The sequence below is a fragment of the Euprymna scolopes genome, chromosome 24 (assembly GCF_053919585.1).
Source record: "Euprymna scolopes isolate OS-2025 chromosome 24, ASM5391958v1, whole genome shotgun sequence".
Classification (NCBI taxonomy): Eukaryota; Metazoa; Mollusca; class Cephalopoda; order Sepiida; family Sepiolidae; genus Euprymna; species Euprymna scolopes.
The window spans coordinates 78,717,825-78,742,367 of NC_136505.1; the positions used below are offsets into that span (position 1 = coordinate 78,717,825).

General features: G+C 36.0%; 1 protein-coding gene across 3 annotated transcripts in view; it reads right to left on the bottom strand.

Annotated features, from left to right (window-relative positions):
- Positions 1 to 24,543, bottom strand: part of LOC145246786 (very long-chain specific acyl-CoA dehydrogenase, mitochondrial-like) — a 296,798-nt gene that overhangs the window by 149,909 nt on the left and 122,346 nt on the right. For all 3 annotated transcript variants that reach the window (XR_013863168.1, XM_080108581.1, XM_080108582.1), the window contains exons 11-12: positions 14,279 to 14,380; positions 5,998 to 6,095 (exon numbers count right to left, since the gene is read on the bottom strand). Coding sequence is in view for 2 of the 3 variants with exons in the window: in XM_080108581.1 (XP_079964707.1) it covers positions 5,998 to 6,095; positions 14,279 to 14,380 (200 nt within the window). In the remaining variant the exon portion in view is untranslated. The remainder of the gene's footprint in view (positions 1 to 5,997; positions 6,096 to 14,278; positions 14,381 to 24,543) is intronic.

Below are 24,543 nucleotides of genomic sequence, written 5' to 3' on the forward strand. Positions count from 1 at the left end.
GATCAGTTTTTCTAGCAGCTCCTGCCCAGATGTAAGAACAATACTCCATTCTTGGACATACCTGGCTGTTATATAGGTAGGGAATTGCAACAGCAGGTAGATATTTACTGGATCGATAGAAAGATTTCACCATTTTTGCAGCGACCTTGGCAACGGATTTGACGCACGTGTTCTATTCCAGATCAGAGTAAAGATTAAGCCCAGAAGCTTGTCAAAACATGGAGCCTCCTCAAGACGAGAGCCATTCATTTCAACTGATGCTAAATGGGGATTAGAGCGTTGATGATGTAAAGATAGAAGCTTGGTTTAGATACATTAAAAGTAACCAGCCACTTTTTTCCGTCCATTATACCACATGCTCAAGATCAGGGGAGAGGGAATCAGAGAGAACTTAGTCATTTACAGTCTTTGATGTGCTGCCATGGATGGTAGTGGCATCAGCATAAATGTTTACAGTGATCTAAGGATCTGATTTGGAAGATCAGGAAGAGAGTTGGACTCAGGATGGACCCCTGAGGGACTCCAACATTAATACTATGAGCTTCTGATTTCTGCCCATCAACCACTACTCTTATAAACCTATCAGAGAGAAATGATTTAATAATTGAAAAGACATTTCCAGCTATACCATAGCTGGAGATCTTGTGAAGTAGACCTTTATGCCATACCCTATCAAAGACCTTTGATATGTCAAGAGCAATTGCTCTAGAAAGGAAGCCTCTATAAAGAGATTTGCTAATTCTATGAGGTATAACTGCAACCACATCTGCTGTAAATCTAGCAGAGTGCCACTAAGAAGGTTATTTTTGCTGAGATGGTTGACTAGTTCTCTATTTAACACAGGTTCCAGTAACTTACTCATGACGCACAGGAGACTTATTGGTCTGTACTGAAAGGGAGATGACCGATCACCTGAATTCTTAAATATGCGGCATACTGATCAGGTTTTCCAGAGTGTTGGGTAGCAATTCTCCTTAAGACAATGCTTAAACAGTTTTGTAAGTATAGGTGCAAGTTCTGATTGAAGCTTTTTCATCACTATAATTGGAATGCTACCAGGGCCAGTTGCTTTACTGGAATGAAGGTTCCTGATTAGCTTGGCAACATCATGCATAGATATTTGTATGTCGCATAGCGTGTTTTCTGATACCAGAGGAAATGCGGGGGGGGGGGGATTGGTTGCATAGGGTAGAATTAGTTGCAAAGTTCTTAGCAAAGTGTTTGGCTTTGTCTGATGCTGATGAGATTACCTCAGGTCCATTGATGATAGTTGGGATAGAGCACACGCTTCTGTCTAGGATCCTGTTTGCTACTTGCCAAAACTGGTGGAAACCAAGCCGCTGCTCAGCCAATTTGAACTTGACAGACTGAGCATACAACTCTCTTGCATTTTTTATTACTCTTTTACAGTGGTTGCTGGCAGTCCTAAAAGCGACTTTAATCTCAGTACATCTGTTACATTGGAAGCAATGGAAAAAGTGATTTCTGTGTGCAATGGCAGCAGCACATTCTGGAGAGAACCACAACTGACTGTTAGGTTTTTGCTGGAATTTTTTAGGGTATGAAACGGCATATACCTACAATTGACCATTCTGTAAGGTCTAATACTATAGAGGATACATCCTTTTCAAACATGGATTGCAGAGGTAGATCTGATATAAATGTATATAAGCTATCCCAGTCAGCCATAGAGTATCAATATACTGTACGATGCAGAGTCTGTTTGTTTTGTTTTTATTTTAACTGATACAACAGAGTAGTAACTGATCCCAGTAGAGAAAAAAGCGGAAGATGAACATAGCTCAGTGCAAGTTGTGAGGAAAACATCTAGAAGATTTGCATACTGACCGTCAGTTTTAGGATTTTCTTTTTCGAAGAGTTCTTTTAAGTTTGCGGCCTTGTTGACGAATTTGTATGAGGTCTTAGCAGTCAAGAAAAAAGTGTTTCACTGTATAACGTGACATGCTATACATTTGGGAGGTTCTTCACTTTTTAGTCGGTAGGATTTATGTGTGTCCTATCCAGATATGTGATAAGACTACTTCTTTACGTGATTTTCTGGGATTTAGTAGTTTTTTTAAATATAGGGGTAATTTGGAAGAGTTTCTTGTTTTGGTAATTGTTCTAGTTTTCTTGCCATTTCTTTGTAATAAAATTGTTTATTGAAGGTTTGTAATCAGTATATGGGACTTTTTGGAGTTTTATGGAATTTTGGGACGTCATGTCAGCTTTTTCATTTCAACAGACACCATAGTGACTAGGAAACCAACAGAAGAAGAAAGTTTTGTGCTGTATGATAGAATGGATCCTTTGTAAGAGTCTGATTAATAAGAATGTTTACTTTTTGATTTTTTAATGATTTTAGTACTGATAAGAAGTCTACAAATATTATGGAGTTTTTGTTGGAGTTCAAGAAGCTTCTCCTATCTAAAGCCAAGTTTATGGCTGTAATTTCTGCCCTATAGATTGAGGAGTTTTTTTCTGCCAAATAGTGTTTTCTGAAATAGTGGCACATCCTACTGTTTTGATCTTTGGATTCATCCATGTAAATGTGTGTCCAATTTGGGTAAGAATCTAGATTCTTATTTAGTTTTTCTCTATAGTCTGAAGGATTTAGAATATATTGTCAGGTCTAGTGTGACTTTAGGTTGATTTAACAGCCAGGGTGGGAGTTCTGTGAAATTTTCCTCGTGGATGCTGGTTTGATCTATTGAGTTAAGTGGTTTTATAGATTTTTTCCATGTAGAGATTAACATATGTAGTTTCTACACAGAAAGTCAACATCTCCATTATATTGTTAATTGGGATGCAAGTTGTTCTTTCAATAAGGCATCCAATGTCAGCTTATCCTGTACCACTGTCAGAGTCTCATCAGTGGGTACTTTCATGAACAGACTCACTACATCTAGATTCACCATCTGGTTGGAATTAATGGGAGCATCCGACCAACTATACAGTTCACAATGGAAAGAGAAAATAATAAATTATCATTCCTAGATGTGCTGATAACTTGGACAGGTCAAGGGTTTGTCATCTGTATACCGAAAGCCAACTTTAACTGGACAGTATCTAAACTACAACTCCCACCATCCATATAATGTAAAGAAAGGAATCGTCTGTTGCTTACAACACTGAGCAAAAGCAATATATAGTAACAGCAGTGCATATCAAGAGGAGATGGACAGTTTAAGAGAAACCTACCACCGAAACAACTATCCAGAGAGCATGACATCAGCTCCAAGAAATCTGGATCAAACACAAAAGGACACCACTCAGAAACTCACCACAGTTTGTATACCATGTATGAAGGGCTTGTCTGAAAAACTTCAATGAATATGCAATCCATATGACATCAGGACAGTATTCAGGAGTGATTCAACTCTCCGGAAACAGCTTGTGAGAGTCAAGCCCCTACAGAAAAAATCATGACTAAGAACTTTGTATATGAAATCCCATGTAAATGTGGAAAACTATACAAAAGTGAAACGTGTCATCCACTGAAAGTACAGGTAGAAGAACATTGAAAATTCATAATACATGGAAAGTCAGGTATAATTGACCGTATCTGGAAAGAAAAGGGAAACCATCTACCACTATGGGACAAGTAAAAATTTTAGATAGAGAGGAATGGTGGAGACAAAGACAACTGAAAGAAGCAGCACATACGCTGGGAATAACCAACTGCTAAGTAGACCTAGTATAGAATTCAATACGACATGGGAACCAATAATTATAAACAACAGATAATATATACAAGTAATAAGCATAAAGATAGATATACATTAGTATATAGTAATGATTAGTAATAAATAGTGATATTTTCAACTAGAAATAAAATAGGTTTAAGGCTCCTAAAATTCGTACTAGAATTGTCCACAAGGACCCGTGGCGCAGTGGTTAGAGTACTGAGAAAACTCAATTGTAAAAGTGATATTCTCCTGAAGGTTCAATCCTCAGTGTAGGTGACCGAAAAATACATTTGTGAATTACTTCAGACCTCTACCCAGTCATGGCTGATGGAACAAGAGCATGCTACCTTCGTGGAGTAAATAAACGGTTCCGCTTGAAATTCCATCCAGTTTTGCTCAAAATTCTGTCCAAATTCCTGAGTTCGACAGAAACATTCCCAAATTCGACAAGATATACCTAAAGAAGGTTGGAGGTTATATCGACTGAAACGTTGTGAAAAGAACACTCAAGATGAGAACAGTAGTCCAATGAAATACAAATAACCAATCCTCATCTCAAAATTCAGAAACGTCAAGAAAATCTTTTATCGGAATAAATGCTCTTTAATCCAAAATTGTGTATGTCTTTTATTACACCCTGTCGCCATGTTGTATTATAGGCTTTTGCCTAAATCAGAAAAGATAGCAATTGCATGTTCTTTTTTAATGAAAGCTTCTTTGATAAAGGTCTCTAATTGGATTATGTTGCGTATTGCTCCTGTTTTGTTTCTAAAATCACTTTGTATGTTGGCAATCGAGCCGTTGGTTTCCAGGTACCAGTTCAGTTTATTATTCTTTTGAACGTTTTGCAGTGACAAATTTTATGGATCTGAATTGTCTTGATTCAGATAAAAGGATAAAAGATACAATCTCTAAATGATTACCTACCAAAACTATGACGTGCTTAACTTGCTGTTTTAAGTTCATAAAAAATTTGTTTCTCTATAAAAAATTAGTACTGTTCGCCAAAAGAGAAAAACTCCTGTGTGGAAAGGGAGCTTTATGCAATTCAAATTATTTTGTGGTATTTGGTACATAAGTGCAGTGAAATTACTGGTAGGTTGAAAGATGATATCCAGTTTATGTGCAAGAAGTGTAAGACAATAGAAATGGATGAGAACTGTAGATGTGGCCAGAGTATATCTGAATGGTAAAAGCTATTGAGGTTGTCAAAAAATTATCTTACCTTGGTAATACCATTGGCACATAAGGTGAAGCAAGTGCTAGAGTTATTGCAAGAGTTAAGAGTAGATGGAGTAAGTTCAAGAACCTTCTCCTATTGCTAATCAGCAGTTGATTAAGGGAAGAGCTTATGAGTCATGAGTATACAGTATGATTATGCGTGGACCAGTGAGAGTTGATGATATATGTAGCATAGAGAAAAAAATGTATGAAAATAGTATAATGCAAGTCTTAGAGACCGACATAGATCTGATGACTTGATAGCATGGTTAAATCTGGGCACAATAGGAGACTTTGATGGTATGGTTACATAATTCGGTGCTTACATATGGTGTTAATTTTTGATTTAGTATATCTAGAAAAATTGAGGGAGAAAGTTCAGTTGACAGAAGTAAACATGAGGGGAAATGAACATTAAATTGAATATGATGATAAGAGTTAAAAATCAATTTTCCCACCCAAATTGAATTAAAATCAGTATTATTTCAAGGGCTGGGGCATATGACCATTATCTATGTATTAGCAAAAAGAGGAGAGCAGGTGAGGGAAACACTTTGGATAACTGCATCGTTTTGAATTGGAATAGCTTAATCCCAGAAATTTTATACAAGGTTTCTATTTTGAAATCAGGTATTCTGGAAGAATAAAAAGAAATCCTGTCTATTTGAATCCAGTTCTATGGATAAGCATCCTTCATGACAATATTTTACCAAATTCTTAATAAATATGGTATTTACAGGTAAAAATTAGTTCAAATGTTTAACCCAAACCATGAAATTTATAATTATTTTTAAAGTCTTAAAAAATGAATCTTTTACCTTCTACTTTATAACCTGAATTCAGCATTTTAACATGTCTGGTCTTCACCAAATACATAAAAACAGTGCTGGAATCAAAATTTCAATGTATTCTGATTAACTGTAGTTGCCAGCATCAAAGCCGCCAGAATTTGTTAAGTTAGATATTATTTGTACACAGAAATGTTTTTATTCAAATAAGTTAATAAAAAACAATGATAAACCAACATAAAAGGGAAAATAAAATTAAAAAAAAAACTTTGATTTTAAACAAAATATTACCAATATACCTTTTAGCACGTGTAGCACCAGCATCAACAAGAAGGCCTAAATTTGCAGCTGGATTCTTAAGAGCTTTTTGCAATTGTTGTAAGTGTGAACCAGCATACTTAAAAAAAAAAAAAATAGGATTCATTGTTATATTAATAAAATCTTGTGTATGTACACATTTCTAATGTTAATATTTCATAATTAAATCTATCATCCATTTTTTTAGAATTTACTATGAATCTGTTATTTATTGAAATAAAAAATGAAATAGCCTAAAATAAAACGAACTTTTTTAAAATCCCAAATCTTTTCTTTGCCCATTTTGAAGAATATTTTTAAGTTGTATGCCTTTTGAGATTTTAGTTATGATAACACATCATTTAATTAAATGATCAAGCACGATACCATCTGCCTGTATGTGTATTTCTCATCCATAGTTAACTTTGACAAATCTATATGTAATTATTGTCTTTGAACTTTTATTCATTTATTGAAATCAAAATGAAAGTAAAAGAAACTAAAATGAATTCTTCAAAATATCTTATAAAAAAGCATTAAGAATCATTCAAACATGACTATATTTTGAATTATTATTCTCTAAGCCCACCACCTGAAAATAAATCTTCACCTAGGTAATGCTGGGTGAATACAACTGATTGTTATTATCATAATAGTAGGAGTAATAATAATAAAACATAATGTGAAATCAACTGGCACCACCCCAAATAGTTGAGAATGGTCGAGAAGGATCAAAAGACTGAGGAGAGAAAGCACTAACTAAACCTCCACTGAATGAATGCAAAGAGGGCTGGGACCTTGGAGAGAGTTATTGCCACTCAAATTCCTGTGATAACCAATAGGGCAAGTTGATTTGCAACTTTTTTCAGAAAATCAACATGGCACTGGTGATAGTTGGGATTTGATGTGATATGAACAGATACCAAAAATTAGATTCCTAACTTGAACAGAAAATTGAGCATTTAATTTTAAAAATCGTGAGAAATGCTAAGAAATTCTTCATTTTACACAACACTGACTTTGAAATTTCATTATTTTTATAAAATATTCAATTATAATTGATATATTTATACGAAATACATTGAAAGAAAAATAAATACATGAAGTATAATTTTAATTATGAATCACAACTAGCAAAATATCTCAACTTTTACTGCATTGATTAAACAAAAGTTCTAAAAGAAAGCTGATTAGCAACTAAGTGTTTTAAATTTCACAATTCAAAAAGATATGTGGAGATGTATTATACAATATAACAACTTGATACAAGTTACAGAACCATGTATTTTAAGCTTTTATTAAACGCAATAATATAAACTGTTATGATAGAACTAAATCGTTCTGTATAATTTCCTTTAGAGGAAAATTAAGATCTAATTTGCTGGCACAATGACTTTGTAATTATGTGTCTATGTCTTGCTCCCCGCCCATATTCAACTTTTTGAGAAAAATCAATCAAATTTGACCAGTGTGTGGCTGCAAAATTGATAGCAGTAATATTTTTCAGTCTTTTTTTTTTTTAGTTTAATATACTTGGATGATAAATTTGACCAAAATGTTTAATTTATCATAGTGTTTGAGGATAAACACCTCTAGTTCATAAACACATTGCCAGCACCCTCAAAATGTTCAAAAGCACCTTGCGGCTAATGTTAGCCATCTTGCTTGATTCAAGGGCCCAATTTTCTAAGCTGCACATCTTAGGTTAACTTCTTTTCGAGAAATGCCAACAGCATACTCAAAAAATAGCCTCTGGTCTTCACACTTGAATTATTTGTTTTTTCTGCTGTCAGATAATGATGATCGGGAGGCACACTAATTTTTTAAAATCCTACTTGAGGCAAATCTTGATAATTATTGATACAAAGTTTTCCCAAAGGACCAGTAAATATTGTTAGGCTTTTTGTCGTTCCATCAATTAATTTAAAAATTGCTTTAAATGGCATTTCCTCTAGTGGAACCTGAAAATTGCAAAATTTGCATGTTTAATAATAAAGTAAGAATACATAATAAATACCAATATATTATTTTATTTTCCACAAAAAAAGAACATAATTGCAGGTGAATCTATAATAGAATTAATTTTTACCTCCTTGTTAGGAAGATAAGTGCAGACTATGTGCCTTTTTGACAATTTTCTGTCTTGCAGTTTAATGCAAAGTCATCACATCTCAAAACAGGAAGTTTACAGCTACAAGAAGATATAAGGGTTTTTTTATTTTTTTTATTACATTTTCACCCCAAACAAAGCACATTGCCACTTTGGTGTAGGGGGCTACTATCAGGGACAGCAACTACTGGGGCACTATGTAGGGATTTGGGCAGCAAGATGTCGGTTCACGTTACACTTGAACTTCTGCATGTCAGTACAGTTGGGGAAGCAGGGACCTGGAATGGTATTCCAGAGTCTAGCGGTTCTGGGGAAAAAACTACTGGAGTAGAAAGATCTTTTACATCTAGGGATCTCTACTGCGTAGGGGTGGGATTTAGCTGCCTGTCGGGTTTGTCAAGGGTATCTATGTCGTGGGGGCACAAGTGTCTGCAGTTCGTCAGAGCATTCACCATTAAAATACTTGTAGAACAGACAGAGGGATGCAACGTTTCGTCGATGGGACAGAGGCTGAAGCTTAGATGCCAGTTCAGGACCTATCAGATTGGCGACTCTCTTTTGAACCTTGTCTAAGAGCGAGAGACTAGCAGCAGATGCACCAGCCCAAATGTGACAACAATACTCCATACATAAGCGAATGGTGGACTTATAGAAGTACAGGATACTTTCAGGTGTCAGTAGTTTTCTAGCATGGTAGAGAGAGCCTACCTTATTCGCAGCGGCTCTGGCAATGCTTTCAATGTAATTGTTCCAACTCATGTTTCCTGTGAACGTTAGGCCAAGGAGTTTGAAAGATGTACTCTCAGATAGGGAGTCACTGGCCATTACTATTGGTGGCAGGGAAGGTTTCTTGTAATTATTGAAGGAAACCAGTTTAGTCTTGGCAGCATTGAATGTGACCATTCATTTTTGTCCCGATTCCACTACAGATTGGAAGTCATCTTCTAGTGTTTTTGCCATTTTTTTAGTTATGTGTTCATTTGTTTTCCTGTCATACCTGCTATAGAGTGTGGTGTCATCAGCATATATACCCATCTCAGAGGCAGTTTTGTCGGCGAGGTCATTAATAAATATTAGGAACAATAGAGGTCCAAGGATAGACCCCTGAGGTACTCCCGCATTTATATCATATTGTTTAGATGTACGACCGTTGAGGACAACCTGGATTTTACTTTTATCTAAGAAGGATTTAATTATGTTTAGTATTCTACCAGTGATACCGTATGATTTAATTTTCCTGAGGAGACCCTCATGCCATACCCTGTCAAAAACCTTAGATATATCTAGAGTTACCGCTCGGCCCTCCCCCGCTTTGTCCAGTGAATGGTATATACGTTCAGAGATTACAGTGAGGATGTCTGCGGTGGAACGGGCTGGTCTAAATCCATATTGTTTGTCAGTCAAAAGTTTAGCATCTGTAAGGTGACGGACTAGAGCATGGTTAATTATGGTCTTAAATATTTTGATGAAAAGTAGGAGGAGGGAGGAGGCTAATGGGGCGATAATTTGATGGGTCAGTTCTTTCGCCAGAATTCTTGAATATTGATACCACAGAAGCAGTTTTCCAACAGCCCAGAAAGCATGATTCATTAAGGCATTTGTTGTAGAGTTTGGAGAGAACTGGAGTTACTTCGACTGAGCATTTTTTTAATAGTACAACTGGGATGAGATCAGGTCCACATGCTTTTGAGGTGTCAAGGTTTTTCATGATAGCATGCACCTGAGCAGGGGTGATTTTCAGATCATCTAGCATGGCGTCTGTCCACAAAAGAAAGTCAGGCAGGGGATGGTTGGAAGGGTCCAGTGTGGAGTTGGAGGCGAACAGGCTGGCAAGCATATTAGCCTTGTCGGTTGCTGAGCAAACAACCTTGTGATTGTTGGTTAGTGGGGGAATTGTTGATTGCCCATTATTTACTACATTGTTGTAGATTTTCCAGAAGTCACGAGTTCCTAATTTTTGTGCTTCGATGCGTTTTTTAGTGGTTTCAGTAAATTCCCTCTTAGCTGTCGCTATTTCCTTCTTAACGTTACTTCTAGCTTCTATATACTTCTGTCTGTTTGAACTGGACTTATTTCGGTTAAATCTATGGTATGCATGCTGCTTTTGAGCAATGGCAGTTGCACAAGTAGAAGTAAAGCATTGGGGAGAGTGGGGCTTGCTATAAAATTTCCGCATGGGAACATGTGTATCAATTGTGGATTAACTGCTTGCCAAATACTAATTCCTTAGCAATTAACTTAGAAATCTCATTATTTTTTAAGTGGGGATGACTGTTTTCAAAGAAATAACTAAACTGGATGACTTGTCGTGAAGTTAGGGGTGCTGTTTCATCCAAACGACAAGGTGGACCAGCAAATTTTGTGATAACCACGCGTTATAACTGAACGTTATACTTTTACTGACATTCTAATCTAATTAGATAATTGATTAGAATGTCAGTAAAAGCACAACGTTCAATTATAACGCGTGGTTATCACAAAATAAATAAATGGATTATAACTGCAGGAAACTGTTTTAGGCTATCTCCCAGTTTCATAAGTAAAAAAATAAGTGCGAGTTATAAGAAATAATAAAAAACTTTGTAGAGTTGAATTGAAGGGAGAGGATCAAACCAAATCAGAGGCATAGTAGTGTTTAGTTTAGACTTTAGTAGACTTTACCTCCTCCCTTTACCTTCGATAACATGAATTTATCCATAAAGAGATTCAATCTTGCTGTAGATGTGCCCTTTTGAACGAGTGGTTAGTGTTAGAGTTTGAAAAACCAGTGCTTGTGCATCTATGTTACCATGCTATTTTTAATAGTATTTTCAAGTTAAAGTTTTGAAATTTTTGTTTATTAAATTCTTAGGTGAAAGTACAGAATAGTTACAACACAACCTCCTATCCTTCCCATGTTAAGAATGGTTTTCTAAATAATTAAGTTATTTTAGCACAATAACATAGATGCACAAGTAACGAAAAACCTCCTTATTTACTGTTAACCTTAGTGGGTTATCTGATTTTAAAACTATAATTTTAGAAGTAAAATACTGCTTAAAAACAATTACTCCCTAACAATAAAAGAAATAAAAATTTGACACTAATTTTCTGCAAAGTATTTTTATTAAGTAGAAAAACTTGAAAATTTACGTGGTTATGTTTCATAAAGATTGTGTAGAATAAAATTGTATGGATTATTTTTTTATATATAAAACTGGAGTATTACCATATTTTAATAAAAATTTAAAATAGAATTTGATGTACAATATTAGGTTGGTGCAAAATAATGTTTTTCACGTTAGTTTGAACATAAAAAAATGAAATTATTTTTGCACCAACCTATTAGAAAAACAAATTGAAAAAGATAAAACAAATGTTTTAATTCATTGCAGACACTTGAAATATAATAATATATATTTTAAACAAGTCTTTTACATGTTTCTTTTTGAAATAATTAAGCCTAAATCATAATATTTTCAAATTAAATAATAAACAAACGTTAATTTTCAATATCAATAACGAGCGTGTTTTGAAACGGTGAAATCTAAAATGTTCCCACCAAAAAAAAAGTTCCTGAAATTAAAAAACAAACTTTGGTCGTTATTATTTAAAAAACATAATTTTGCCTTTACAGTTGATATTTATTTTATTAATTCATTATCCTCACTCATTTATTTAAAAATCTAGTTTAAAACATATTCTAAATAATGATTCCATTTTCTTAACAGTACGGATTGTTTTGATGACGGGACGTTCTTGATAAGTCACCGAAAACTTTTAATAGCTTCAATTTTTCAACTTTTAAAGTCATTTCCTCAAGCAAAGAACATAAGGCTAATCACTGCAGCAAGAGACACTATTAAAATAAACAAGATAGAGAACAAAGAGGCAAAAGATAAGATGAGAAAAGAAAAATGGGAAGAAAAACAATTACACAGACAATTGATAAGGATGACAAATGATGAGACTCACAAAAACAATTAGATATGGCTATGAAAAGGACATCTAAACAGAGAAACTGAATTATTAATAAGACCTGCACAAGATAACACGATTAGAATGAACTATATCAACAAGATGCAAGAAAACAGCAAATACAAACTGTGACGAAACAATAAACCACATAAATGAATGCAGCAAACTAGCCTAAAAAGAATACGAAAATAGACATGATCAGATGGAGAAAGCAGTATATTGGGAACTATGCAAACAAATGGTTTTAAATGTTGCATTGCGTCAGTGTTCATAATTATGGCACATAAACCATTCTGAGGGGTTCATAAAAACAAAATCAAACGTAACTTATATCCTGCTCTCGTGCCCCTTGGCTATGTTCCTGACTAGTTTATGTCCCACTGTTCATCACATTTAAAACCAAAGCTCTCTCAAAGCATAGCAACAGATGCAAGTCTTATTTTTTTCTGAAAAAAAAAAAAAAAAAAAAAAAAAATGTGTTTTATTCAGTCATCATGATTTACAACAATTGAACTTACGTCATTGTTTCTCATCTTTAGAAGAAGAGTGGGAGTCTATTTTGCTATGGTTTTAGCCGCCATTAATATCTCCACGAGAAATCTGCTGATCTTGAGGAATCAGAGACTTTTTCTGGCCTGCTTTCTCTGACCCTTGAATCAGACTCCTAACTCGTATAAATCTTTCACTAAAAGCACGTTCTACAAATCGTCCTGTGATGTGATAATCCACATCATGCCATGTCAATAATTGCTTTGCCTGTTCAACCTGTCTCTCTAATTTTGTTATGACACTTTTTTTTATAAACAAACAACCTGCACATGCTAATAACTTCTAATTTAAAAAACAATGAGCTCCAATTCATAATTCTATATATTGCACTAGCCACAACTACCAATCTGTCTATGTTGAGCCTATTACATGACATAAGCACAAACCATTAGCAGTACTTGAAAGCAGATACCATTAAATCCTATGTGACATAGACATACAAACAGCAAGGAGACCAGATGTCATAATAGTTAACAAAAAGAAAAGGTTCAGACAGATCGTAGATTTCACCATTTCATCAGACCACAAGATGATTATTAAAGAAATAAAGAAGCAAAGCAAATACATCGAACTGGCCAAATAGCTGAAAGATGCAAGTTAAAACCAATAATCGTAAGCACATTAGGAGCAATCCCAAAAAGCCTTGAAAAAAGAATGGGAGAAATTGGATCTAGGGTGATGGCTAAGAAGATACAACAGATAGCAATAATGAAATTGACTGAAATATTAAGGAAAACCCTTGAATGCAAAGACTAATACACATGAAATACAAATGCTAACTGGCCATATAGAAACTACAACAGAAGTAAAACAAAAAAATAGAGGAAGACTTCATGGAGTCAAAAAAACTGAATGGCGAGTTAAATGTAATGCTGGCATCAACTGGCACCACACCAAATAGTTGAGAAGGGTCTAGTAGCATGGAAAGACCGAAGAGAGGAAGCACTATCCAGGCCTCCACTGGATGAGTGCAAAGAGGACTGGGACCTTTGAGGGGCTTATTGCCACTCACATTTCAGTGATGACAAATAGTCATTGCTAGCTAGAAATCAATGGCAAACAGCTGTTGTGATGATGCAAATTCATTTGTTAGGTTATTGGAAGAGGTGGAGAGTACTGGAAATTTGGGGAGACTTATTACAATCCAGATTCCAGAGAACACCACCGGTTGTTATCAGTGAGCAATACCTGATGATAAACTAGTAAGTATAAATGATAATAATACAGTAATGTAGAGATTCTTAATCAAATTAAATCAATTTTCAGTCCAAAAGGAGGTAAATATTCGAATTTAACCATAATTCAAATAGAATTTAACTACAAAATAATTGCTGTTGCTTCTTCACCACGAGCACCACTACCAAATCCACCACCACAGGAGGTAGGAGTCTCTGTGTCATACCCTGATCTCATGGGAAAATGGGCGCATAAATGAACATTCTACATAATCAACAAGCTATTAAACTCTTTCATTAATATGAATAAGATAAATATTTAACTTTTTTATCTCTACACTTTTCGGTTTCGTTTGTGATAAATATTTCACTACTTAAATGCTAGAAGACATCAATATTTTGCTCTTATTTTTTTTTTTTTTTTAATTCTCATTGAAAGAAATACAGATAACAAGAACACTAGGTTTTTGTAACAGGAAATTGTCATTTTACCTGAATTCCTGTTAAGGCAACAAATAAGCGTAGAATATCATTGGTTCCTTCAAAGATTCTGAAGATCCGTAAATCCCGAACAACTCTCTCCAATCCATAATCCTGTAAAGAAAATGAATACATGAAGAATTTATGTCTATTCGATGCAACTAATACAGGTTTTCTAAAAGTCGTTAAAGAGAAAATAAATGATGTTATTCATTAAAAAAAAAAAAAAAAATGGAAGATAATTAGGTACAATGGATAATAGCACTAAATGATCTCATCTGTCAAAGAGTGGGTGGAGTGATGACCCTTTATATATATGACCCTTCGAATGTAGACTATGTGGGTCTGTTAAAATCGTGTGCTTATTTACTATCATGTTTTGTTTTACTTCTGTTGTAGTTTCTATATGGCCAGTTAGCATTTGTATTTCATGTGTATTAGTCTTTGCATTCAAGGGTTTTCCTTAATATTTCAGTCAATTTCATTATTGCTATCTGTTGTATCTTCTTAGCCATCACCCTAGATCCAATTTCTCCCATTCTTTTTTCAAGGCTTTTTGGGATTGCTCCTAATGTGCTTACGATTATTAAAACAGATTTCCATCTTTTATTTTATGAAATGATGGATAGAGAATATAGACGATACTTGATCCCTCCAGTTGTCTATGCAAACAGTAACTATATATATATATATATATATATATATATATATATATATATATATATATATATATACACACTTCTTATTTGTTTTTACATTAACATTCTCTACACATTCCTGAGTATATTTCGGTCAACTAGTTATAACCAGTTATGACCAACTTATCAGGTGATGTTGCTTTTATAAAAGTTGAGTCCTTAATGAATATTGGAGAAATTTCACAAAAAGTTCTTGCTTGGAGAGCAATCACGTGATATTAAAAATAAAATAAATTTTTAAAATATCTGCATTAAATTAGTGAAGAAGAAAAAATATAAAACAATAAAATGAGATAATCAATGAGACAAAACAAAACATAAAAACAAAAAAAAAAACTGTGGTGTCTAGTAGTGAGAGAAAAGTAAGGGGAAAAAGGGAGTGGGGAAGTAGTTGAGAGAAGAGAGAGATGTTGGATCGAAATTATGAGCGCATGCAGAAGTGGAAGAAGAGGATTTTAGGTCACAAAGGACACATCAAATATGCCAGAAACGTATCTAGCCTTGTAGAAGAAGAAACAAAGGCCTGCTGCAGTAATGAATTTATTTGCTTGTACGTTTAAATATATTTAAATTTATACAGATGTCATATTTATTATTATATTGTACCTAATATATAGTGGTGATTTCAGAAGTTAAGACTTCAGTTAGAATCAAAACCAAAACATATAGCTCTTCAGCATTATTAATTGCCACTCAAGTCCATATGCATATCAAAACTTTAAAAATAACATTGTTAAATGTATATTTGTGCATGTGTAGAAGAAACATGTTTGGTCGACTAACCCCTGCCAAGTTTTAATTTTGACCCGTTAGCATCTATTTTTACAGGTTAAAAAACAAATCGAATTTATTTCACCAGTTCAAAAATTGACAAAGTAATTTTTTAGAACCCATTCCGTACACACACACAAGGTCACTAGTATATAGATATGCAATGATTATTATGTTATGTATATGCATACATATTATAATACAAAATAATATGAATGAGATGATCACACACTTTTTAAAAACACTAAATTTTTAAATAAAATTTAAGAAAATTTTAAAAAAAACCTTAAGTGTTGAGTGTAATGGTAAAATAATTTTTATTTTTTTTGCCGATATTTCGCTAATACGTAGCCACATCAGGATAGGTAGTCTGGTCCGAGAATTTTTTCTTTTTTCTTTTCTTCATTTTGGTTTTATGGTGAAGGTAATCTTGTTTCAGTAGAACCACATGTGTTACGCTCCAGTTGTCAAGCGGAAGTTTAAATAAGAAGATGGTCACACACTTTTTGAAGATGATGGATGAAGATTTATGGTGACAGCAATCCCTCAGAGTACAAGGTAATAGAAAAGTTTGTCTTTTTTTGGCGAATTTTTCATTTAAAATAAGTGTTTTTAAAAAGTGTGTGACCATCTTCTCATTTAAACTTCTGCTTAACAACCGGAACATAACACACATGGTTCTACCGAAACAAGATGACCTTGTCTATTCCCTTCCACTCCAAAGAATTACCTTCACTATGACACCAAAATGAAGAAATTTAAAAAGAAAAAAACTCTTGGACCAGACTACCTACTCTGATGAGGCTATGTATTAGGGAAATATCGGTAAAAAATAAATAAAAATGATTTTATCATTAGATTTGACACCTAGTTGTTTTTAAATTTTTCATAAAATAGATTATATATATATATATATATATATATATATATATATATATATATATATATTCAGTATTTATTTCAACAGCGCTAAATATGCAAGTACAATGAAAATATACTTATGGCAAGTAAGCTATGCATAAGCATTTGTTTCATTCTGGTCGGAAAATTATCAGGCACTAATTGCACAGCTTTACAAGTTGGGTTTCCAAAATACTTCAGCTATTAACCAAACCAGAAGTGGTGAAGGTTTAAATTAAGGCTAGTCAATCGAAAAGAGGAGATGACTTTAAAAAATATTGGTGAAAAAAGCGACCCCTCCCTGTAGCAAATTGCCCAGTTGAGGGTGAAGGAATTAATGTTTTTGGCTAATTTTTGGTCTGAAAGTTGGAAATTTAAAACAATACTGGTTTTGTCAGGTTCCTACATCTGTCAAATAAATAAACACACAGAAGTTTAGGATTTATATTATAAATGATCCTTAATTTCCTGACTATTCTTGCTATTTAGAGCAGTTAATATTCCAAATTTTTTTGATATTTTTCAATTTGAAAAGTGAGTATATTACAGTTAAATGGGCTGATATTTTTTGTGGAAAAAAGAAACAAACAAAAGTTCACAGATAGAATTCGTAACTGTATTTCCTCCTCCTCACAATTTCCTATCTCAACTTCCAGCACGTATCTATCCCTCTCACTTCTGCCAACAGGCTTTTTATTAAAAAAAAGCAAAACAAAAAAACTGACTGCATTTCATTTGCATATGTGTGTGTGGGATCTTGTGCGTTTCCATGAGACCACACTTTATAAAACCACACCCGCCACTTTTAATCTCTCTTTCAGATCCCACCTAAAGGTAAGTCATATAGTCACATAAGGCACACACACGTAGGCATTTGCTTCGTTGACTGTTACATTCAACTCCCCACTCCTCCTGGTCTCAAGATCACACATGTGGCATTGTGAATGTGGTTGTTTGTTGTGGGCGCTCCTACGAAGGGGAATTGGCTGAACTTCATCTTCGTTAGAGCGCTCAGAAAGGGACGTCAGAACTATCAGCATCAGCGTTAGGGTTTGCAGTCATACCAGCAGGCTGAACTTCTTTATCTTCATTGGAGCTCTAAGACGGGGTGTTGGAACTATAGGCATCAGCATTGGGGTTCACAGTCGTACCATTATGGCTGTCGGGAATAGGTCAGATCCACAGGTCATTGCTGGATGATTTACCATTACTGCTACTCGCTAATTGGTTTGTATTTAGGGCAGGCCGGACATCCCTCACACAGCGTGGGGTACCATTGATTAACATGGCCTGCTCACTGATGATGCCAGTGATTCTTCCTCTTTGAAAGCTGATGGTGCATTGGTTATTGGGAGGTAGATAGTGTCCCCTAACTTGTATGGCTCTTGTGTTCCCTGCCGATCAGGCAAACAGGCATCAATGTCCTTGATGCACACTCGATAGCAATAGATTGCATTGGCAGGTGCGCTTGCAGCATTTATGGCATCCTTTGATGTTGCGTTATATCTACAGATTGCCTCTGTGATCATGCAATCCGCCACAATCTGCTTTGATGGCACCGCTTTGGTATCCCGTTGCCACTCGGCACATATGCATATCGGTGTTGGAGCCAGATCCCTCACTCGTCTCTGTAATTCCTGAACTCCCCACTGCAGAAGGCCGTGCCGTTGTCAGTGAGAATCTCTTCAGGTGGCCCCCTTTCACAAAATATGGATTCCAATTCACGGATGACACTGGAGGAGCACTACCAGTGCCTTGACATTAGCCAAGTTTCCAGTTCTTGTGCAAATGTTCACAGACCCCACCCTTGCAACATGTCTCCTTCCAAGTGCCGCAGAGGTCCACGCACACTATGGTGTGGGAGCACCCAGAATCGAGGTGTGCTGAGCACAATGTCTCGTTGATATAGACCATAATGATCTGAAGCGCCTCGTCCAATTTCTGCTTGGGGAATAGGTCGACGTTGGCACCTTGTCCCCGACCCCATTTCCCTGCACAATCCCGATCCATATGACCAGTCTCATTACACCGGTAGCAGCGAACAGCTGTCAGTCACCGCGAGCAGTTCCTTGCAACATGGCCCTGGCTATTGCACCTATAACATACAACTTCACCACACGGACCGGGCCCCTGAAATGGTCTATCATCACTCTGTGAGGACTGTGCAGTTCTCTCATCTCATAGGTATTCTTCATCACAGTCCTGGCCCTGTCTACCAGGTCATTAAGGGACAACAAAGCCATGCTTGAACTATCTCGCAGGAGTTGCTTTGCTCCTGTTGGGAGCCCTGCCAGAAATTTGCATGCCACGGCCCACTCAGGCAGCCCACCGGGCAACACGTTCAATTTCATTAGCTCAGCCAGATACACGTCGACAGTTTCACCTTGACGTAAAGTTCTTGCCACAAATTGCTCCCAAGCAGTGACAGGGTCGATAGCAAAAGTCTTGTATAGTACTGCCTTAATCCTCTCATAATCCTGGTTTTCCTTAGGACTAAGCTGTTGATACACCACTAAAGCCTTGCCGAACAGACGTAGACGAACCACGTGTTCAATGCTCTTCACGCTAGACAACAGGTAATGCAGTTCCAACTTTTCCACCTAGTCAAGTACCGAGGTCAAGCCATCGAATTCTGGTATTAATTTTAGGCCGAACTTGTCCCCCATAATGCCTAAATAGCTTGCAGTTAAATGGGCTGGTATTTTGGGGGGTGGGGGGGTTCACAGATAGAATTCGTCACTGTATTTCCTCCTCACAATTTAATATCTCAACTTCCAGCAGGCGTCTGCCTCTCCCACCTCTGCCAACAGGCTTTTTATTAAAAAAAAAAAAAAAACTGGCTGCATTTCATTTGCATATGTATGCGGTGAGATATTGTGCGATACCATGAGACCACATTTTTATAAAACCACAGCCGCCATCTTTTATCTCTCTTTCAGATCCCACCTGAAGATAAGTTATACAGTCACACAAGGCACACACACATGGGTGTTTGCTTCTTTGACTATTACATTCAACTCCATATATATATATATATATATATATATATATATATATAAAATGATGATACCACTAAATCTAAATCTGGGCCTGAGTGATAAACCCACCTTCTAAAATTGTCTCCCTTGAATCTGTCATACGATTAAATCTGAGTGATAAGTCCTACTCAGAAAAAATCTCCTTTAATCCTAACCCTAAGTCTGAATGGAATCCACTTTAAAATAAAAACCGTTCTATAACTACCACTAACCCTAAGTCTGAGTGGCACCCCCTCCTTTGTACAAACTATTAAAAACACGTTTACAGAAAAAATGCACAGGATTTGTCTCTCATAGAAAAATAAATTAACTGCCAGTTGTGTTTGAAGAAATGTAACGTCAGGATTGCTGGATATCATAACAAGTATACATGCTTATTTGTACTTAACCCATTTTATTCATGGTAAAAACATTTATTTGCATGACGATACTGAATATTCAGACCAAAGGGTGATTACTCTTAACTTTCTTTATTTAGAGTTATGTCCTCTTTTTATTGCTATAAAATATCCTCTTTTAAATATGATGCTTGTTAGAAGTTTGATGTGAGTCTATTTGTAGAGTTGAAATTGGTCTGCACCTTTGTTGCATCCTTCGGGTTGGACCTTTCTTCTCAGAGTTGCTTAGTTTCAAGCATGTTGCTTGAACACTGAGGTCATTCAAATGTGTCCAGTAAAATATTTAATGGAATAATTACGTCATTTGATGGTTTCTTCAGTAGATATGTAAAAAAGTTGATTTGCATGCCTGACCCCAAATAAATGATTGTACACTCACATCATAGATTACATTACCAGAACGATGTACTATATGACCTTGTGTCACATTTTTCTTTACCATTGCAGTAGTTTTTTGCTAATACAGGCTGTTCTAATAGGAAATTAAGTAACCTTACTCCACGAAGGCAGTTAAACTGGTTTTCCATTGTCCTGTTTCTCTTGGGAAGAGTATTTGATGATGGACAAATATCATCCATTGGTAAACATATTTTTCTGTTCATCAGAGTTTCAGCAGGAAACTTTCCATTTGGACAATTTGGATTTTGGGTAGTTCTGTAGCTGCTTAGAAATATTTCTATGATCTCTCGAATAGTTCCTTCCCCTTTTAACTTCAAGAGTGTTCTTTTAAAGTGTCGATAAAGCATTTGACTTGGCCGTTTGATTGTGGGTGGAAAGGTGGAGATCTGAGATGCTGAATATTGTTTTGTTTACAGAAATCAAAAAATTCTGCTGAGGTAAATGCAATACCATTATCAGAAACTAAGATTTTAGAAACACTCAACCTGCTGAAAATTTCTTGTAGTTTCTTGACAGCTACATTTGAGGTAGTATGGTTCATCTGGAAAACTTCTGGCCACTTACTGCAAGCATAAGCCAATATTAATATTCTAACCTTCCAGAGGCTGAAACCTAATTACAGGAGACCAAACCAGACATATTATTTCAAAGTGAAACTGGCACTGGACAGACCATTTCCCTAGATGAGTTTGTAATTAAAGGATACTCTAATTTAACTTCCAAATTTGATGGGCATGGAATATGTGCCTATATAAGAAATGGCTTTCCATGTGGTAGGGATATCTCCAGAGAAGATCCTAACTTACCCTATATGTGCTTCCGGGTTGAACTTGCTCAAACAACTGCATTTATATTTTCTCTCTATCGCCCCCACAACAGCGAAGTTACTGTCTTTAAAAGCATATCTGAGGAAATTGACCATGCCCTATCTGCTTATCCTTCAGCTAATATTTATGTCTGTGGAGACTTCAATGTTCACAATGTGGAATTGTTAACTCACTCGAACAAGACCGATGATGAGGGGAGGTTCTGTCACGATTTCTCCATTGCTTATGACCTCACTTAGATTGTTCACGAACCCAGCCATGTTCCCGATACTGACGGCCAATATGCAAGTCTCCTAGACCTCTTTCTCACAACTTGCCCTGAACTGTGTTCAGCTTCTGTTCTGTCTCCACTTGGATCTTTCAACCACTCAGTTGTATCAGTTAAGATAAAAATGAAATGTAATAAGTTCCCAGACAGATGTACCTCTCTATTTTACAGTATATTGATACTCTATGGCTGACTGGGATAGCTTCCGTACATTTATATCAGATCTACTTCTGCATTCCATGTTTAAAAAGGATGTGTCTATTGTATCAAACCTGACGGAATGGTTAATTGTAGGTATAGACCGTTTCATACCCTCGAAAAAATTCCAGCAAAAACCTAACAGCCAGTCATGGTTCTCTCCAGAATTTGCTGCTGCTATTGCACACAGAAATCACTTTTTCCACTGCTTCCAACCATAATAGATGTATGGAAACTAAAGGCGCTTTCAGCAACCATTGTAAGAAAGTAATAAAGAACGCAAGAGAGTTGTATGCTCAGTCTGTCAAGTCCAAAGTAGCTGAGCAGCGGCTTGGTTCCCACCAGTTTTGGCAAATAGCAAACAGAATCCTGAACAGAAGTGTGTGCTCTATCCCAACTCTCATAAATGGACCTGATGTAATCTCGTCATCCTCAGACCAAGCCGAACTCTTTGCCAAGAACTTTGCAGCTAATTCTAACCTTTGCACCCAAGGCCGCCAACCTCCAATATTTCCTCCTGTATCAGAAAACACGCTATGTGATATATGTATATCTGTACGTGATGTTGTCAAGCTAATCAAAAGCCTTGATTCCAGTAAAGCAACCGGCCCTGACGGCATTCCAATTATAGTACTCAAAAGACTTCAACTAGAACTTGCGCCCATACTTACAAAACTGTTTAAACGTTGTCTTAAGGAGAATAGCTTCTCATCACCCTGGAAAATCTCATCAGTATGCCCTGTATTTAAGAGTTCAGTTGATCGCTCATCTCCCTCACAGTACAGGCCAATAAGTCTCCTGTGTGTCATGAGTAAGTTGCTGGAATCTGTGTTAAATACAGAAGTAATCAACCATCTCAGCAAAAATAACCTTCTTAGTGACACACAATATGGTTTCCGTTCTGCTAGATCTACAGCAGGTGTGCTTACAGTTATATCTCATAGGATTAGGCGAATCTCTCGACGGAGGCAACCTTTCTAAAACAATGGCTCTTGACATATCAAAGGCCTTTGATAGAGTATGGCATAAAGGTTTACTTCGCAAGATCTCCAGCTACGGTATAGCTGGAAATATCTTCTCAATTATTAAATCATTTCTTTCTGATAGGTTCATAAGAGTAGTGGTTGATGGGCAGAAATCAGAAGCTCTTAGTATTAATGCTGGAGTCCCTCAGGGATCCATCCTGGATCCAACTCTTTTCCTGATCTATATTAATGATCTTCCAAATCATATCCTTACATCATTTGTAGACATCTATGTTGATGACACTACCATCTATGGTAGCACATCTGAGACCGTAAACGACCAAGTTCTCTCTGATTCTCTCTCCTCTGATCTTGAGCACATGGTACAATGGGAAAGAAGTGGCTTGTTACTTTTAATGCATCTAAAACCAAGCTTTTATCTTTACATCATCAACACTCTGATCCACATCTGGCATCAATTGAAATGAATGGCTCTCATCTCAGGAAGGCCTCATGTTTTGACAAGCTTCTGAGCTTGACCATTACTCCTGATCTTAAATGGAACACATACATTAAATCCGTTGCCAAGGCCGCTGGAAAAATGGTGAGATCCTTCTATCGATCCAGTAGATATCTCACTGCTGATGCAATTCTCTATCTATATAAGAGCCAGGTATGTCCAAGGATGGAGTACTGTTGCCACATCTGGGCAGGAGCTACTAGAAAGGACTTATCCTGCCTTGATAGAGTTCAAAATAGACTTCGTAGACTTGTGGGGGATGTCCTTTTCTCTTCCCTGCAACCTCTTTCTAACAGAGGCGATGTTGCGAGTTTGTCTCTGATGTATCATTATTTTCATGGCAATTGCTCGGCTGAGCTCCATTCTGTGGTCCCCCCTCGCCAAACTTTCACAAGAAACATCCGTCTAGCAGAAAACACTATCACTAATTTCCCCTACTCTTTATCTGTGCCTAAACCTAAACGTAGATTCCATGAGCAAAGCTTCTTTCTTAGAACTGCACGCCTATGGAATTCTCTTCCATTTTTCTGCTTTCCAGCTGACTACAATATGGTTGTCTTCAAGTCTAACGTAAACAAGTTTTTGATGAGCTGTTCCATATAAGTTTAAAAATTGACTGAATCTCCATTACTAACAGTTACTATATTGTCCAATTCCTACTGTACACTCTTTAACCCTTATCCTCGAGTGGCCTCTGGGCCTTGATAAGTGGTGATGCCTATGTAAAAAAAAAAGTAATGTTATCTATTAATTGGTCCTGTAAAGTCCATGTATACTGATGACCAAGAAATTTCCGAGGTAGGCCATACATGCAAGGCCAAGGATATTTCATGACCAGTTAACATTTGGCACAACTTTTTACAAGTTTCTCTAACTTTATACAAGTTCCTCTAACTTTATAAGCAGTTTGCTATATAAACTGGAATTCTTTTCCTGGAGCTAAAATACTTATTAAGGGCTTGTGATCTGTGATCAGAATAAAATGATGGCCATATAGTATTTTCTGAAATTTCTTTACAGCATAGATAATTGCTAGGGCTTCTTTCTCAATTTGGTTATACTTTATTTCAGTAGGTGTCAATACATGTGCTTTTTTGTTTCTTTCAGGAAGAATATGTGATATTACTACTCCAACTTCATAGTCTGAAGTGTCCGTCACAACAGTAATGTGTAATGATGGATCATAGTGTTTCATCAATAGAACAGAACAAATAAGTGTTTTGATTTTCTCAAATGATTCTTTGCGTGTGATTGACCATTTGGTATCTTTTTGTGCAGTTCAGGTAAGAAGGAAC